General features: G+C 43.1%; 1 protein-coding gene across 1 annotated transcript in view; it reads right to left on the reverse strand.

Annotated features, from left to right (window-relative positions):
* Positions 1-13,635, reverse strand: part of dnase1 (deoxyribonuclease I) — a 23,729-nt gene extending 10,094 nt beyond the window's left edge. The window contains exons 1-4 of the mRNA XM_037689407.1: positions 13,498-13,635; positions 7,538-7,626; positions 7,341-7,421; positions 6,266-6,381 (exon numbers count right to left, since the gene is read on the reverse strand). Of these exons, the coding sequence (XP_037545335.1) occupies positions 6,266-6,381; positions 7,341-7,421; positions 7,538-7,626; positions 13,498-13,635 (424 nt within the window). The remainder of the gene's footprint in view (positions 1-6,265; positions 6,382-7,340; positions 7,422-7,537; positions 7,627-13,497) is intronic.
* Positions 13,636-15,306: the final 1,671 nt, after the last annotated feature.

Below are 15,306 nucleotides of genomic sequence, written 5' to 3' on the forward strand. Positions count from 1 at the left end.
TTTTTCATTTGGAGTCGGGGGCAGGGAGGGGGCATGGTATGCCGCATTGTTGGGGTTTGGGCTGTAGGTGGGTGTTGGGCCTTGGGGGGCGATTGGAGGCGGGGCCGGTGCTCCGGTTCTCCCTGGGTTGTTTGGATTTTTTGATTAAGCTTCCTGGTTTTCGATGGCTGGCCCTTTGTCTAGGGTGGCTGCCAGATTCCAGCAGGGGGTCAGCTGTGGTTGTGTGTGTGTGTGGTCGTTGGTGGTGTATGGCAGCGGTCGGGGTCGTGGCTTCACTTTGACAGGGCGCTGGCTGGTTGGCCTGGTGTGACATTTGCGGTGGGGGGTGCTGTGTGTATGGGGGGGGGGGGGTGCATACGTGGCATGCCGGGGCTTCTCTAGGCCTGTGGTGTGGGGCTGTAGGGATGCCTGATCATTGGTGCGCTGGGCCGGCTTCCCTCAGCTGCTGCTCCTTGCTGCTCTGGCCCCCGACCTGGGGCCGGCTTGCGGTCGCTGTCAGGTGGGTGGGGCGCATGGACGGCCCAACAGAGGCTCTGTCGGGCTGTCTCTGTGTGCCTGTTTAGGTCTCGGGTTGGGTTTTAGGTGGTTCCCTCTCTTGGATCAATTTGAGCCCCCCATTTAATGTGGGGTCTACTTCCCCCTGTCGCACTCCCTTCCAGTGGTGGGCCCCCCTGCCACCAGTGCATTAGCGGCGGCTCTCAGCATCTGGGGCTGGCTGGTGGGGTGTGCGCCGGCCGCCTTGGTGGCTGCCTGCCGGGGCCTGGGGGCCCTGGCTCTGTCGGGCCTCTGTTGAGGGGTGGTATGACCTCAGTACTCGGGGCTCGGTGTCCATGGCCGGATCTACTCTGGAGGGGCGAGTTGCCGGCGGGGCCAGTGTACTCGTCGCGGCAGCCTCCTGGGGTTTCTGCATTGTGGTTGCTGGGGATCGCCCGGGGCTTCCCATTGCTTCTCTCTGGGTGGGGTGCGGTTGTCCGTGATGGGGGACTCCCAGAGCTCCGGGCTTGGGGGCCGCTGTGTGTCTGTGGCTCCGGTCTTCCCTGTGTTACCATCGTGTCCTGTGGGGACGAGTCTGTGGGTCCCCACATCCACTATTGAACATTTTTATGGAAGAAGAAATATAGTGACAAGCATGCTCACACAGGTGTTTAGATTCAGGTTTAGATTCAGATACACACTTAATTGGGTTGTGGAGGCCACTAAATATATCTTGTATTACCATGTACTGTATAAAATACTTTCTAATGATGTTATAAGTGTCATTATATATGTTGTTTGTTGTTGTGGTTTCTCGGTTTTGTCTTTTTTTTTATCTTTCCGCAGGTCTAGAGGCAGACTTGAATGATCTTGATTTGTGTTCTCTTTATCCCTCTCTCTCTCCTCTATTCCTACGTCCTTCTTTACCTTTTAACCCTTCTCCCACTTTTCATCTTTGTTATCTTCTTTGTTTTTCATCCCCGTGTCCATTACATCTGAAACAAACCCAAAGCAAATGCTAATAAAGTTTTATTTATAGATCAAGTGGAGCATTAAAGCCAGCCATAATGCTCTACTTGTGAAAGTAAATCTGTTGGGCATCACTTTGACACTCATACAATAATTCTGAGTGTCACAATGTCGGACAGGACAAGGGAGAAAAAAAAAGTAGCTGAAAGGAGCCAATTTCATAGAGTGAAGTCATCCGGAAGATGCTCAGAGAGCTGCTGTTCACAGAAAGGAGTCAGATGAGGGACATCTCACTGAGATCCTAGGGATGAATCAGAACTCACTGGAGGGATTATACGTATATCATCTCTGGTCTGGGAACACCTTAGAATACACAAGGAGGAGCTGAAAGGTGTTTCTTGGAACACTGATGTCTTGCTCCTTCCTGAACCTGTTTCCTCTTGGGCCCTCAGACAAGCTGCAGACTGGCTGAATGGATTCTTCACTGAGGCGTGTCAGATATTGTTGTTTCTACAGATCATTTTTTTCTTTTGATTGTTCCCTCTTCAGGGGTCTCCACAGTGAGTCATCCTCCTCCATCTCTGTCCTCTTTCCAACTACCTCCATGTCCTCTCTAACTGCATCCATATATCTCCTCTGTCTTTTTCCTGGCTGCTGCATTTCTAACATCCTTCTATCAATATACCCATTGTCCCTCCTCTGGACCTGTACAAACCACTGTCCCTCCTCTGGACATGTCCAAACCACTGTCCCTCCTCTGGACATGCCCAAACCATCTCAATCTGGCCTCTCTAACTTGATCTCCCAGTTCAACATGTGCTGTACCTCTGATGATCTCATCCCTAATATTATTCATCCTTGTCACTCCTAAGGAGAACCTTAGCATCTTCATTTCTGCCACTTCTAGTTCTTTCTCCTGTCTTTTTGTCCATGTCTCTGTCTCCAGACCATACAACATAGCTGGTCTCTAGTCCCCTGTCAAATGAGGAAACTTTAAAAATTTCACTAGAGTCTGATTTATGTTTGGACAGTTTTTGTCCTGTTGAGCTCTCTGAATTGTCAAAAATAATAACATCATCCAAACCATCCACATGTCTGCTAGATCCCATCCCAACCAGACTGTTTAAAGAGGTATTTCCCCTAATTAATGTCCACATTTTGGATCTACTTAATTTGTCTTTAATGAATGGTTATGTACCACAGAACTTTAAGGTTGCTGTAATTAAACCTTTACTTAAAAAGTCTGATCTTGATTCAGAAATTCTGGCCAACTATAGACCTATATCTAATCTAACTTTCATCTCAAAAATTCTAGAGAAAATAGTTGCAGGTCAGTTGCGTGAACATCTACAAAGAAATAATCTGTTTGAAGAGTTTCAGTCAGGGTTTAGAGCTCATCATAGCACAGAAACAGCACTAGTAAAAGTCACTAATGATATTCTCATGGCCTCAGACAATAGACTTGTGTCTATACTGGTCCTGTTAGACCTCAGTGCTGCATTTGATACAGTTGATCACAATATTTTACTACAGAGGCTTGAATATGATATTGGGATTATAGGAACAGCTCTAAACTAGAAAGTTCCTGGAGAAACTTTGACGGGGACTGCCTATTTAATAATAAATTATTATTATTAATAATAAATATTATTAATACTTAATAATATTAATAATTAATTATTAATACGTTATTCATTTATTAATTATTATAAACTATTAATATATTTGATGATAATATTGATATTAATAAGTAATATTAAATATAAATTATTAATATTAATAATTATTATATTAATAATTATTAACGTTATTATTTGTAATTGTTAAAATGAATCATTAGTAATTTATTTTAATTATTTTTTACTAATTAATAATAATAATAATAGGTGGTAATAGGTGCCTTCCATGCATGTTGAACCAAAATGGCTCCCGACATTACTCAGTTTCTTTGAAAAGTTTTCTCCTATTCATTTCCTATGGGAAATTTGTCATTTTCGTTAGCAAAATATGTTGCCATGGTAACGCCAATTGCCAATAAAATTAATAGCACACATCTCGGAGCCGAGCCGGTCATTTGGATATAACTTTTGTAGGGGTCCACTTTGCGGTTTGGGCTGCATTAAAGTTGAAAAAATATGCTTTTCAGGTGTAGAATAATAAGTGGGCAGTCACCAACTAGTTTATGGAGTTGGTGAAATATTGCATCTTTGTTTGCAAATTACTTCGCCATGGTAACTCAAAATGCCAATAAAAGTAATAGCACACATCACAGGGCCGAGCCAGTCGTTTTGAAATAACTTTTGTGGGAGTAGATGTTGTGGTTCGGGCCGCATTAACGGAGATAGAAATGTAGACTCACTTCCGAGGTGTAGAATAATAGGTGCCTGCCATGCATTTGCATGGCAGTCCCCAAATGGTTGAAATCATATCTATCTGATATATTCCAGTTTGTAAATGTAAATAATAAATCTTCTTCATACACCAAAATTAGTCATGGACTTCCTCAGGGCTCAGTGCTTGGGCCAATACGCTTTACTTTATATATGCTTCCATTAGGTAAAATTATTAAACAGCATGGGATAAATTTTCATTGTTATGCTGATGACACACAATTATATTTGTCCATTAAACCCAATTAATCCAATCAGCTACTTAGACTACAAGCATGTCTTAAAGACATAAAAACCTGGATGACGCTTAATTTTCTCCTGTTGAACACAGACAAGACTGAGGTTTTGGTTTTTGGACCTGAGCACCTTAGGAATGAATTTTTCAGTCTTTCTCCCTCAGATAGCATTAATCTGTCCTCCAGCTCTAATGTTAAAAATCTTGGTGTTATTTTTGATCAGGACATGTCTTTTATCCCCCACATTAAAAACGTTACTTGAACTGCCTTCTTCCACCTGCGTAATATCACTAAAATTAGAAACATCTAAAAATGATGCAGAAAAACTGGTCCATGCATTTGTCACGTCTAGACTGGACTATTGCAATGGTTTATTATCTGGATGTCCAAATACTTCTTTAAAACGTCTTCAGTTGATACAAAATGCTGCTGCCAGAGTCTTAACCAGAGTTAGTATGAGAGATCATATCTCTCCAGTTTTAGCTTCTCTCCATTGGCTCCCTGTCAAGTCCAGAATTGAATTCAAAATCTTACTTCTAACCTACAAAGCTCTCAACAACCTAGCTCCATCTTATATTAGAGATCTTATTCTTCCATATTTTCCTAACAGAGCACTTCGCTCTCAGACTGCAGGTTTACTTGTGGTTCCTAGAATTTACAAAAACAGAATGGGAGGCAGATCTTTCATTTATCAGGCTCCTCTCTTGTGGAACCAACTTCCAATCTCTGTCCGTGAGGCTGACACATCATCCAGTTTTAAAACTGGGCTTAAGACTTTCCTTTTTGATAAATCCTATAGTTAGGGTCGGCTTGGATTTCCTGAGCTGTCCCTTAGTTATGCTGCTATAGGCTTAGACTGCTGGAGGACAAACTGACCACACTTTTCACTCTGCTACTGTCTTTACTTACTTTCAACTTGTTTTGTATTTTTTTTTCTATCCTTAACATGTTTTTTTTTTTTTTTTTTGTCTTTCAGATACACCTGGACCTATACCTGGACCTATACCTGGACCTATACCTGGACCTACCATTCTGTGTTCGTCTGTCTCTCCTTCCTGTCCTCTCAACCAGCCGGTCAAAGCAGATGGCCACTTGTCCTGAGCCTGGTTCTGCTGGAGGTTTCTTCCTTTTAATTAAAAAGGGAGTTTTTCCTTTCCACTGTTGCCACTGTGCTTGCTCAGGATGGGAGACTGCAACGAAGCCAAGATTCAACTTGTCTGCTGGATTCCTTAGATAGAGAACTTTACTAATTGGCTTTTATGTGAATGTTTCTGTAAAGTGCCCTGAGACAACTTTGTTGTGATTTGGCGCTATATAAATAAACTGAATTGATTTGAATTGGTCTCACCACTGTCTTATAAACTTGTTCTTTGACCTTTGCTGACACCCTTTGGTCACAAATCACTCCTGAAATTTTTCTCCATCCACTCCATCCTGCCTGGACTCTCTTCTTCACCTCTTTACCTCACCCCCCATTTTCCTGGACAGTGAACCCCAAGTACCTGAAGTCCTGCACCTTTGTGACCTTTGCTCCCTGTAGCCTCACTGTTCCACCTCCTCCCTCTCATTCACAACAGTCATTCTACACACAAACATCTGATGCTGTCTGGTCACACTCTCCCTGCCACGACCTTACAGTCTCCAATCTCCCTCAGGTTTCCTCTTCTGCACAGAATGTAGTCGACCTGCGTACTCCTTCCTTCACTCTTACAGATCACTCTATGTTCCTCCCTCTTTTGGAAATTGGTGTTACAGCCATTTTCATTCTCTTGGCAAAATCCACCACCATCTGTCCTTCCTGGTTTCTTTCCTTGACACCAAACCTACCCATCACTTCCTCATCCTCTGTTTCCTTCACCAACATTGTTGCTTCTACAAATAAATTGTAAAAAAAAAAAAATGTTTGTAAAATCCTGTTTTTGTTGTTGAGGATTTTTTCAAATTGAAAATAAAAATGTTTACCACCTAACTAGAACATAGAACAAGGAAAACTAAAAAGAATTATCTTCTGGAATAAATTTCACGGTACCTCCTCGGGTCATGTCCCACCTTTATTGATCCTGTTTGCTCCAGTGTACAATTAATGATTTGTGAACGCGATGTTGAAACTGAGCAGGCAGAAAGTGCAAATACAGGTGCTTGTACAGTCCTGGTGAGAATCACCCCTGACACTGTGTCACACCAGTAAAAACATACCAGAATATTTGGAGGAGAACATGACGACAAACGGCTCTCTGTTGAAGGTGTCTGTCCCACAGGGCTCACAGCCGTCATCATAAGTGTAACTCTTCACCACAGATACTCTCTCCTTCCTGGAAGGAAAGGAAATACTGGCTTCAAATAAGTATGGCTCATAAAGTAAAACATTTTGAGAATTCTGATGTGATTCAGAAGACAAATATGATGCAGCTCTAGAATAAGTGAATGTTAAGGATTTGTGTGTGTGTGTGATAAAACCTTGACTTTGTGTCTAAAGCTCAGCCATTTGCATAAATACATGATTAATGCATTTAAAACATCAGTGATTTAATGGTCTTAATTAGGCAGGCAGGTCAGGTATGTGAATACATGTATTACGCTGAGAGAATACGTTTTTACAGGGAGTGTCTTGTGTTAAGTGAAATGTAAGTTTTACACAACCGTTCACAGTTTTTTGCTGAAATTTAATTTTTTTGCGCAGATTATATACATTGGTGAGTCTTAAGTGCATTAAATCAAAGAGCTATTACTTAAACTTTGACGCTAACAGTGAACAGTTAATATCTTACCTGTTGTAGATAACTCATTGAACAACCTCGGTTGGAAGGAACAGAGTGTAGTTCTAACAGCTAATTCGACCACAGCCAACACCAAAGTGGATCGTGGCGTCTTAAAACATCTCAAAACCTCCATAGCAGCTAGCTGTAACACTATACAGCCTGGGGTCACTAATGAGAGAGACTCCTTTATATTTCTGCTACAATAATTGTGCCATTTGAAACTGACAACCACGTCATACATGTTAGCATTTCATTTAACTGCTGTGAAATGTTGGAGATTGGTGTTGTGGCACTTCGGTTGTGTTCAGATTAGCTGTTAACCCATTAGTCAGATTGGACCAAACTCTTTTTCTCCAAACTGAGATCGTTTAAAGAGCTTCCACAGAACCCAACCTATAAATGTCTCTTAAGGACAGGAAGTCAAAATGTTCAGGGATTCACAAGGAGGAGCATTCCCCTCACTCTTACAATTAAAACATGTTTTGTTTGTTCATTGTGTTTAGTCTGTGTACCTGTAGACAAAGAGGTATCTTTCCTTGTAGGTTCTGCGACCCAGAGGCTCACTGACAACATAACTGAACTGAGAGGAACCTCTGAGAAAACAAACAGATCATCAGCAAAGATAGAGACGTTTGTCATGTATGTTGGTGAAAACGATATTTATGTGTGGTCAGAGTTACGGTGTAAGCTCTGTGTGAGTCACTCTGACTTGTTGATATGATCCATGAGTTTTTTGGTTGCTGACAGATCGTTGTCTCGGACTTCCTGGATTAGAATGATGTCATAGCGGTGGACAATCTAAAAAATAAAAATCATTGCTTTGTTACATTTTGCCCACATAAAATTTCACAATTTGTACCAAAAGCTTTTTTTTTTATCACCTGTCGCCAAAGATCCGTCTCTGAGCTTTCAGAAAAAATATTTGGGTTGACTTTTACAACTAAATGCCTTTTGCAAAATTTTAAAGATATTGAGCTAAAGGTTGGTGAACACCATTTCCTGAGGTCCTAATAAAACATCTGATGTGCTTCTGTAAGAAATGAAATATCTTCCAGCTACAGGCAGGAGGTGGAACACCTGGAGAGCTGCTGCAGGAAGAACAACCTTCACATCAATGTGAAGAAGACGAAGGAGATGGTCATGGACTTCAGACAGAGCAAACGCACCTCCCACCCCATGAACATCAGAGGATCTGCGGTGGAAGTGGTCTCCAGCTACAAGTACTTGGGTGTGCACATGAATGACAACCTCAGCTGGAGCAACAACACCACCAGCCTGATCAAGAAAGCTCATCAGAGACTCTACTTCCTCAGGCGGCTGAGAAGAGCTGCTCTGGGAAGCTCAGTCCTCACCTCCTTCTACAGGTGTGCAGTGGAGAACATCCTGTGCTCCAGCATCAACGTGTGGCATGGAGGCTGCACAGCTGCAGAAAGAAAAGCTTTGCAGAGAGTGGTGAAGGCTGCACAGAAGATGTTGGAGTCAGTCTCTACACCATCACAGACATCTACACTTCTAGAGGCAGGAAGAGGGCCACCTGCATCATGAAGGACCCCACTCACCCAGCACACTCACTTTTTACCCCTCTCCCCTCAGGCAGGAGGTTGAGGAGTATTAAGTGTAGAACCACTAGACCAGTGTTGCCAGATTGGGCTGTTTACCACCATTTGGGCGGTTTTCATTCTGATTTTGCAGGTAAAAATTGCTTTGGGCGGGTGGGGATAATTTGGATGGATTTGGAGTCAGATCGGCGTTTTTTAGTTAAACTATTAAACATATTTCAAACAATCATTCAATTATTTCATAGCAAAGCTCCCCTGACCTTTCTCCATCACTAACTGGTTATTGTCATCTACCAGGGCGTTCACATCAGAGAACTGGTGAGGTAGTTAGTGGACACATCGTTTTGTGGGCTGGCCCGTTGCAGCGGTACGTCAGAGCAGCCGCCATATTGGATGTGGCAGAACTTCCGGTCAGCTGATAGAAGCAAATATACTGAATTTTATAAATCACAGTTCTACAAAGTGTTTTATGTTAATGGCTGTCATTCACACACACTAATAGATATGGAAAACAAACAGGCACCAAAGACAGCTGGATATCTCATCGACTTGCAAGACTTGATGATGTGTCTATTTCTGCTGCCATTTGTGGACTTTAAGGACGCATATTTAATTGGATTTTCAATAACTGGTTCCTGCTATTTTGGATTCGGCTGGTTGCTGGTTTTATCTACAATCAAGGAAGTCGTCGGCAGCAAATTTGGACCCGATCACGCTGCTTGCCTTTATGATGGGTTGGTTCGTGTCTCGAGTACCCGGACTCAAACGCTTTGGGCAGAATGGATAAGATCTTGGGGATTTTACTCAGTCACGTTCCATCGGTATGGCCATGTATTTTGGACATTTCAGAACCGAGTGGACCAACACAGACTCAAGGTAGATGTCATTAAGTTCTGCCTGTCCCCAAAACAACTGTGTGTTTATCTGAATTTGGCTCCCTTGGCTGGCCTTGAAGGTCATCTTATCTGAATTCGCCTGGAGAACATGTGATCTGATGCTCACCACCCCCTCCCTGAGGAATTTCCAACTGATAACCAGATGATACAAGCTGAATAAACTTGTGTCATCATTTCAGGACTCTTGGATTCTCATAGACGTTATTCTTGGCCATTCCTTGACATCCCTCGAGAATGTTTATGGATCTCACCGGAGGACATTGGCTGATTATTCCATCCTTATCAGAACTCTTAGTGTCCTTGAGAGCATTTATGAACATGCTCACCGCTCTCGGCTCCCCCCTGTGCAGAACGTCTATGTCACTATGTGCTTGTTTGTGCGAGGTGCTTTTTTTAATATTAGAGGTTTTTTTCTCCATCCATCCATCCATCCATCCATTTTCTTCCGCTTATCCGGGGTCGGGTCGCGGGGGTAGCAGCCTAAGTAGGGAGGCCCAGACTTCCCTCTCCCCAGCCACTTGGGCCAGCTCTTCCGGGGGAATCCCGAGGCGTTCCCAGGCCAGCCAAGAAACATAGTCCCTCCAGCATGTCCTGGGTCTTCCTCTGGGCCTCCTTCCGGTGGGAGGTATCCGGAACACCTCACCAGAGAGGCGTCCAGAAGGCATCCTAAACAGATGCACAAGCCACCTCAACTGGCTCCTCTCGACATGGAGAAGCAGCGGCTCTACTCTGAGTCCCTCCCGGATGACCAAGCTTCTCATCCAGTCTCTAAGGGAGAGCCCAGACACCCTGCGGAGAAAACTCATTTCGGCCGCTTGTATCTGAGATCTCATTCTTTCGGTCGCAACCCAAAGCTCGTGACCATAGATGAGGGTAGGAACGTAGATCGATCAGTAAATTGAGAGCTTGGCCTTTTGACTCAGCTCTCTCTTCACCACGACAGACCTGTGCAGCGCCTGCTTCACTGCAGACGCTGCACCTATCCGCCTATCGATCTCACGCTCCATTTTTCCCTCATTCGTGAACAAGATCCCAAGATACTTGAACTCCTCCACTTGGGGTAGGACCTCCTCCCTGACCCGGAGAGGGCACTCTACCCTTTTCCGGCTCAAGACCATGGCCTTGGATTTGGAGGAACTGATCTTCATCCCGGCCGCATCGCATTCGGCTGCGAACCGCTCCAGCGAAAGCTGTAGATCACGATCTGATGAAGCCAATAAGACCACATCATCTGCAAAAAGCAGAGATGCAATCCTAAGGCCACCAAAACGGATCCCCTCAACACCTTGGCTGCGCCTAGAAATTCTGTCCATAAAAGTTATGAACAGAATCGGTGACAAAGGGCAACCTTGGCGGAGTCCAACTCTCACCGGGAACAAGCCCGACTTACTGCTGGCGATGCGGACCAGGCTCTGACACCGGTCATACAGGGACCTAACAGCCCGTATCAAAGGGCCCGGTACCCCATACTCCCAGAGTTCATTCTATTAAGTTATAATCCCATAAGACTCGGAAGAGCTCTGTGGTCATGTCAGGACCTTCCTGTTTCCCAGCACGGGAGCTCGACCGCAACCTCGGCTCGACTCAACTGGAACTTCGACCCAACAGGAACTGGGAGACTCTGTGAGACTCTGTGAGACTCCGTGAAACTCCGTGAAACTCTGGTTTAAACTAGGAAGTACCGACATTTTAAAGAGCTCTATTTCCGGTTCATTTGGGAGTCTCTGATTGGTCAATATCGACCAGACAGGGGTGTGTTTTGTGATGTAAAAGGTTACTAGAAGTCAGAAAACAGCAAGAATGTTATGGAACAGATTGAAAATGTTTTTCAGACAGGCGAGAGAAATGTTTGGGCGAGTTTGGGAAAACAGGTGCCAGCTTCTCTGTTTACGTCTGAGAGGATTTAAAAACAACACAGCTCGTTCCAACACTTGTCTGCTTAGGCTCCGACCTTGAACCAAAACTTACACTGCTCATTCAAAGACAGAAAATCAGAAAATGCATAATTACTCTGTAACAGACCTTAACATGAATTCTAACTTTGCATGAGAATTAAAAATAATCATTGTTACTGTTTTCACAGTTAATTAAAAATGATTAGTTCACTGCAACATCTAAAATGGTTTGAACTAAAACACTTTGATTATCAACATTTGTAAAATAGTAATGATAATAAAAAGAGTGTTCTTTCACTTGAATTTTCAAGAAAGAAAGTCTCAGGATGGTCAACCTGTATTTCTGGATTCAAATCAATGAAATGACAGTTTCTGTCCCACAAGGTTCTTAAGGTCAAGGGTTTTGACCTTAGGCTTAGTTCACTACACCCCCACAGGGCCCCCCGAGGGACGCGGTCGAACGCCTTCTCCAAGTCCACAAAGCACATGTAGACTGGTTAGGCAAACTCCCACGCACCCTCCAGGACCCTGCTGAGAGTGTAGAGCTGAGGTTTTTTTTTCTAAGGCAGGAAAACAAAAGTCTGATAGGAATTTTTTTGCCTCCAACTCCTACATGTGTCCATTTTACCACTTTTTTTGTCTGTCCAAACAGGTCTCACTTGTAAATGAGTTTTTTAGGCTCAATGTGATTTATCTGTTTAAATAAAGGTTGAATGAATGAATTATTTCTCAGTAGTTTTGGTGTTACTGCACAAATGTCAATGCATTGTGTACAACACCAATAAAGCTCTTTAATCCTAGTCTTAATAACTTCCATACCAAGCTAACTGTTATTTGCCCCAATTGTTCATTTGGTAAATTATTGTACTCCTGACTTTGATTTTATTTTTAATTTTATTTACTTTTAATGCACTTAAGGAGTACTGAACATTTTTCTCCTTGAGATTAATAAAGTATATTTAATTTAATTTAATTCACACACATGGGTTCTGTCTTATTTTACTTTCATTCTTTTTCTCTCCACCTCTTTAAACTCTCTTCCACCTGCTCCCCACTTTACTTTAGTTCACAATGACAAGATGGAGACTGAGTATTTTTATTTATTAGTAAAAGCAAAATCAAACTAAGAGAAGGTGACATGACAAGAAGACAACAGGAACTGACAATGTGCAGGAGAATAAAACCTGAGATTACAGGTGAGAAACAGGTCCGAGACTTCAACATTTCTAAAATATACAGATTTTCTAAGACAAATGGAAAAATGTTCACCGAATTTAGAACCAGAATCAGAATAAGATTTATTGTCCTTGCACAGTGAAGTACAACAAAATTACGTTCTGTACAAACGTCCTAAACACCATGGGGGGTTGGAGGGTGGGGGTGGACAGAGCAGAGCTTTTTGATTCAGAACAACAACAATTGTTTGGGCAGGAAGACTCTGGTTCCTGTCTGACTTCAGTTCTGCGGGAACTCTTGATGGCAACTCCAAACAGCCAGGTTTGTGGACATTCTGCTGGTAATTAGCTTTCTCCAAGGTCAAATCCTTAATGCCATCGAGTTCCAGGAGCCAAAAGTGGCCTACGATTCTCAGAAATCGCATCCAGCGTGCATTTGAGTTTGTTAAGCGTATGAGTCTGAGCGCCCGAAGCACAAATTTATCTTCACATAAGGTTGGCAGCTTTACCACGGCCGAAACTGCTGCAATCCTCTTCCTAATTTGTTGATATCCAAGGTATCCACCAATTCCAAACAGCAGAAACCCTGTTATCATAAATCCAGTAATGTACACATCTTCTACATCCTCCGTAGACAATACAAACAGACACATCATCTTCCACTGTCCCCAGGAATCCATGACATACTCAGCTGCTTGTGTTTGTTCAAGGCATGACGGCTCTCCAGCACCCTGTCTCTTGGTCGAAAATTTTTTATCAGTTGCGATGAGAGACCAGCTGACCAGATCCATAATAATAATTTACGATTCAGAAGGTGTGTAAAGAGAGATTCTGCTACACAGGACAAAGAGCAAAAGCAGGAGGAAGGCAGGAGAAGGAAGAAAAGTGTCCGACTTCATCGAGGGCAAGTGAGGGGAAAAAAAAACTTTAAAAATATATTTTTTAATTAAATTATAATTAATAATTTAAATATTTAAAGATTAAGTTGCAAACAATACAAATGAATGCATTTGGTTTTGAGGCATGTTTGTTTGCATGCGTGAATTTGGTGATTTAGCTTCAGATATCAGTAGAATGTGTTTTGTGAAGCCACACGAAGATAAAATGAGCGACTTTAAACTAGAAGAACCAGTGGTGCTCAGACCGTGCTGATGATGTCCATCAGAGTTGTGTTGGATGACTTCTGGTCCCCAAACGACTTGATGTTGAAGGCTCCCAGGAGGTGAGAGGTGGACAGGTGCAGCAGGACCACAAAGAGCCCCAGAGAGTACAGAACCCCCATCCCAGGTCTGACCTGAACATGGAAATCTTTATAAATATATTGTGGAAACATAAATGTTCATCACTGATGAAGTGAAACAATGATTTAAGGCATGCCACTCATTAATGATGGACATAATGAGGGCTGCAAAAGTATTCACCCCATACATTTTGTTTCTTCACAACCTGGAGTTTGAATAGAAACTCAGGACTCGTGATAAGGTTGAACATTGACAATAATAATATTAAAAGTCAGTTAGGTCATGTTTGTCATTCTTAGGGCTTTGAAGCTACATAAAAATACTTGGAGGGCAACTTTACTTTGAGTATAAAGGAGTGGGGTGAATACTCTTACAACCCACAGTACTCTGTAGAGCATATTTTATTTTTTGCTCAAGGTATGCAATGGTTTCAAAGTTTAAAGTGCAGCGTGCATGGCCTCAGTGTGGGAGTGACAGTCTGACTTTTCTTTGAAATGTTGCGGTTCTGGTAAAATATTACTCTAAAGGACAAACACAGAGCTGGTATGGAAGAAACTCCTGAACAAATTTACTGAGAACAGTGCTGTACACGCACTGCAACATAAAATACCACTTCAGCTTCTGAGGCAACTTGTAATGAAAATATTTGTATAAAATTACCAATACGTGTAGCAACAGGCGTATTTATAGTGAAGAGCAGAAGAACCTACCTGATTGACTGAAAGGAAGGAAAAACCTGCTGGAAGCACAAAGCCTCACTTGTTTGTGTCCTCAGAGGGTTTAGAGCACAGTCTGAGCTCAGTCCCTGATAACATCTCCTTTAAAGGTTTTTTTTTTTTATATATATTTACCCGCCTCCCTGGTAAGGTCTATTCAGAGGTACTGGAGAAGTGAGTCTGATCCAGGAGGAACAATGTGGGTTCCGTCTTGGCCGTGGAACACTGGACCAGCTCTTTACCCTCACTAGGATCCTTGAGGAGTCATGGGAGTTTACCCATCCAGTCCACATGTGTTTTGTGGACTTGGAGAAGGCATTCAAAAGTGTTCCTTGAGCTACACTGTGGGGGGTGCGCCATGATTATGGGATTGGGGGCCCGTTGCTACGAGCTCTTTGGTCCCTACAAGCGGTGCAAGAGTTTGGTTCGCATTGCCGGTAGTAAGTCAGACCCCTTCAGGGTGGGAGTTGGACTCCACCGGGGCTGCCTGTTGTCACCGATTCTGTTCATAACTTTTATGGACAAAATTTCTCGGTGCAGCCAGCGGGTGGAGGGTTTCTGGTTTGGTGGCCTCAGGATTTCATCTCTGCTCTTTGCAGAAGATGTGGTCCTGTTGGTGTCATCGTGCCATGATCTTCAGCTCTCACTGGAGCGGTTTGCAGCCAAGTGTGAAGCGGCTGGGATGAGAATCAGCACCTCCAAATCTGAGGCCATGGTCCTCAACCGGAAAAGGGTGGATTGCTCTCTTCAGGTCGAGGGTGAGGTTCTGCCTCAAATGGAAGAGTTCAAGTATCTTGGGGTTTTGTTCATGAGTGAGGGAAGAATGGAGTATGAGATTGACAGACAAATTAATACAGCATTTGCAATATTGCATCCTCTGTGCTGGTCCGTTGTGGTGAAGACAGAGCTGAGCTTTAAGGCAATGCTCTCTGTTTACTGGTCAGTCTACGTTCCTACCCTCACTTATGGTCATGAACTCTGGGTAGTGACCGAAAG

The sequence above is a fragment of the Nematolebias whitei genome, chromosome 15, assembly GCF_014905685.2.
Source record: "Nematolebias whitei isolate Nwh7 chromosome 15, NemWhi1, whole genome shotgun sequence".
Taxonomy (NCBI): Eukaryota; Metazoa; Chordata; class Actinopteri; order Cyprinodontiformes; family Rivulidae; genus Nematolebias; species Nematolebias whitei.